This window comes from Arachis ipaensis, chromosome B09, assembly GCF_000816755.2.
Source record: "Arachis ipaensis cultivar K30076 chromosome B09, Araip1.1, whole genome shotgun sequence".
NCBI classification, from domain to species: domain Eukaryota; kingdom Viridiplantae; phylum Streptophyta; class Magnoliopsida; order Fabales; family Fabaceae; genus Arachis; species Arachis ipaensis.
Genome location: NC_029793.2, coordinates 5741653 through 5745454, shown reverse-complemented (window position 1 = coordinate 5745454; position 3802 = coordinate 5741653). Strand labels below are relative to the sequence as shown.

Genomic DNA, 3802 nt, shown 5'->3' with positions numbered 1-3802 from the left:
CTATAATGTCCAGTACAGATAACTTTCAGTTATGGCACAATAGACTAGGTCATCCCTCAAATAATGTCGTTTAAACAGTTTTACAATCCTGTAATCTTCCTTTCAATATCAATAAAGCAGTGTGTCCAGCTTGCTGCATTGGCAAGTCACATCAGCTACCTTTTTCAATTTCTCATACTAAATATATTGAACCACTTCAGCTTGTGTACTCTGACATATGGGGTCCTGCCCCTATGCCTGATTCTAATAGAAATTTTTATTTTGTCAACTTTATTGATGCCTACTTTAAGTTCACTTGGCTCTATCTGCTCAAAATCAGGTCCCAACTTAAATCAGTCTTTAAAGCTTTCCAAAATATGGTTGAATTACAATTAAATAGGAAAATTAAAATGCTACAAACGAATAATGCTGCTGAATATGTAAGCTTATCTAAAGAATTGCAGGGTCAAGGCTTAATTCACAGGTTCTCTTGTCCACATATACATTAGCAGAACGGCAATGCAGAAAGAAAACATCGACATGTTGTAGAGAAAGGCTTGTCTATGCTGGATGGAGCTGGAATGCGAACTCGATTATAGAGAGAAGCATTCACCTCTGCTGCTAACCTCATTAACCAATTGCCAACACCTACACTAGAAAACAAGCCCCCAGTTGAAAAGCTATTTGGAAAGAAACCTGACTACACCAGCTTTCGAGTCTTTGGCTGCCTATGCTTTCCTCACTTAAGGCCTTACAACAAGAATAAGTTAGAATTCAGATCCTCCCCCTGTGTCTTTACTGGTTACAGCCCACTTTACAAAGGGTACAGGTGCTTAACCCCTGGTGGTAAAACCATAATCACAAGGAATGTTGTGTTCGATGAAAGAAAATTTCCTTTTAAAGATGGCAAATTCCTACATGAAGACTCCAATCCTCCCCTACTAGCCCTGCAGCAATTCCCTACAATCCCAATTGTTTATGCTCATAAGCCTTCACCAGTTCCCTCACTCACACAAAGACAACCCAACACTTTTTCTTCTTCCCCCCTTACTTCTGCTACAACATCCACTGCCTCTCACGAACCTTCAGGCGCCCAATTTCCAACCTCACCAGCTATTAATGACAACAGTCAGTCCATTCCATCCACTCAACAACCCTTCCTGTCCACCCAGTCAGCAGCACCCTCAAACATCCCAATACCAATTCCAATTTCTGATATAGAAATCCTTCTACTAGCAGAACCTGCACCTCCTACCACGACCTCCTCAACTAACACACACTCAATGATCACAAGAAGCAAGTCTAACTGCCTTAGACCAAGGGCTTTTCATGTCTCAGTAGAACCTAGATCAGTCAAAGATGCAATGGCTCATCCACAATGGAAAGAAGCAATAGACCTTGAATACAATGCTCTCATGAAGAATCAAACCTGGAAGCTTGTTCCACTTCCCAAAGGTAGAGAGGCAATTGGGAGCAAATGGGTGTATCGGGTGAAGTACAATGCTGATGGGACACTACATAAATATAAGGCAAGATTAGTGGCTCAGGAATTTTCTCAAAGGCCGGGCTTCGATTTCACTGAAACATACAGTCTAGTTGTAAAGCCTACTTCTATTCGGATAGTCTTGACTGCAGCATTACATATGGCTGGAACATTAGGCAATTGGATGTTAATAATGCCTTCCTCCATGGAGATTTAGGTGAAGAGGTATACATGAAGCAACCTCAAGGATATTCTGTAGGTAATGGCAATCTGGTCTGTAAACTAACAAAGGCTTTATACGGACAAAAGCAGGCTCCCTGTGCCTAGTACTATAAATTGTCTACAGCACTGAGACATTTTGGTTTCACAACAACCAAGTCAGATGTGTTTGTATTTACCAGGTTCTCCAAAGAAGGCAACATCTTTGTCTTGGTATATGTAGATGACATCATCATTACAGGCAGCTCTAGCTCTGCCATAACTCAGTTAATCGAACAGTTGAATGCCAAATTTGCCTTGAAAGACATGGGAGAACTTCATTACTTCCTGGGGATTCATGTTGCAAAAACTAAATAAGGGAGCCTGATTCTGTCACAAGAAAAGTATGTTGGAGATCTTCTTGCTAAAGCTGGCATGACCGGGTGCAAACCCTGCACTACACCACTACCAGGGGCGGAGCTAGGCTAACTATTTAGGGGGGCGGTGTTATATTTTATATTACTATTTCTATTGATAAAATTTAAAAAAAATAAATATATAATCTCAATCAAAATAAGACAATAATATATAAAAATTACTACTTACAGTTTTGTATCATGAAAATGCTATTCGACGTTTTTTTCTATTTTCAAAATCATCTATAATTGAATTTGTGTCAAAAATAGCTGCTAATTCTTTTTCTATATAGATGACCAAATTGTCTGCAAGAAATTCATCAGCCATCTTACTTCGGAGTCTTGTCTTAACAATTTTCATTGCTAAAAAAGCTCTTTCTGTTGTTGCTGTAGACACTGGTAGAGTCAAAACAAGACGTATTAATCTATCAACCATGTGATAAGTTCTTGATTTTCCCGTTTCTTGCAACTTGTTGCACAATTCCGAAAGTGTACCAATGCCTTTCAAATGATTTGGTATATCATACTGATAATGTTGCAACTGAGATTTCAAAATATTTAGCTCATTAGAAGGAAAGTCAAGGGGATAAAACTTCTCTGCTAACTTGCTGATTTCTTCAATATTGAATGATTTGAAATTGTCCTTAGGATCCAAAGCACAACTCAAAGTCAAAAGCTCTATTGTTTGCTCATTAAATCTACTATTCAACTCTTGTATTTGAGAGTCAATTGTTGCCAAGAATACATCTATTCGATAATGATGCTCAACTGTCACACTTGGTTGACGAGATCGACCTCTTCCAAAAACATATTGTGCACTCATATTAGGGACTTCAATTTCATGTTTTTCACAAAAATCTTTAACATTTGCAAGAAAATTGCACCATCTACCATCTCTTAATTGTTGAAGAAGTAACTTTGATGTAGAAACAATATGCATTGCATTAAGAATATCTTGAGATTGTTGTTGCAGTGTGAAGGTTGTGGTAGGCTTAGAGAAGGGGAGGTTGAATCTATGCCTTCCTTTTAATTGCTGTTGTTACCCTTTTAAAACAGATTTGCAATTCTGATTCTGTTTTAACTTAGCAGCGGAAATTTATGAGACAATTTATTTTTGTCTCATGAATATCAGAAAATAGAACACAGCAGAGAAGAGAAAAGCTAACACCAGCATGTATCCTGGTTCGGTTGCCTTGTGCTATGCAACCTACATCCAGTCTCCTCCACAACTATGGAAGAATTTCACTATAGTTAACAGTATTACATACACCAATAACACAGGATTGACCCAATCCTTTCACACTCAAGTTCTAACCTAACTTGACATTGGCTATGCTAATACCTAACTATACCTCTTAGTGCTAACCCAACTAAGAAAGGGATACCTCACAGGTACAAGATACAAGACATAAACACACCTAAAGAAATCTGAAAATAACTCTAGGATTTTCTCTCAAGTGTTTCACTCAGCCTTTTTCCACTCATGGCTTTTACTTGAGTTTTCTCACAATGCCTTTTCTCACTAGGAATTACAGAATGATAAACATTGAAAAGAACATTACAATCAGTAAAACATGAAGGAGATTGACTTCATCAACAGCCTCTGTGATATGCGAAAAACCAGATTAGCAAGCCTCTGATTCAGTTCTTCATACTGGCGGAATGCACCTTTGATTAGGTTACACTGTCCAGTTAGTTGAACTTCTTCAAAGAGCTCTCTCAGAAC

General features: G+C 38.3%; 1 protein-coding gene across 1 annotated transcript; it reads right to left on the bottom strand.

Moving 5' to 3' along the window:
* Positions 2276-3016, bottom strand: LOC107614757. Its single transcript, XM_016316895.1, has one exon. It carries the CDS (start codon positions 3014-3016, stop codon positions 2276-2278), a length of 741 nt encoding a protein of 246 aa, XP_016172381.1.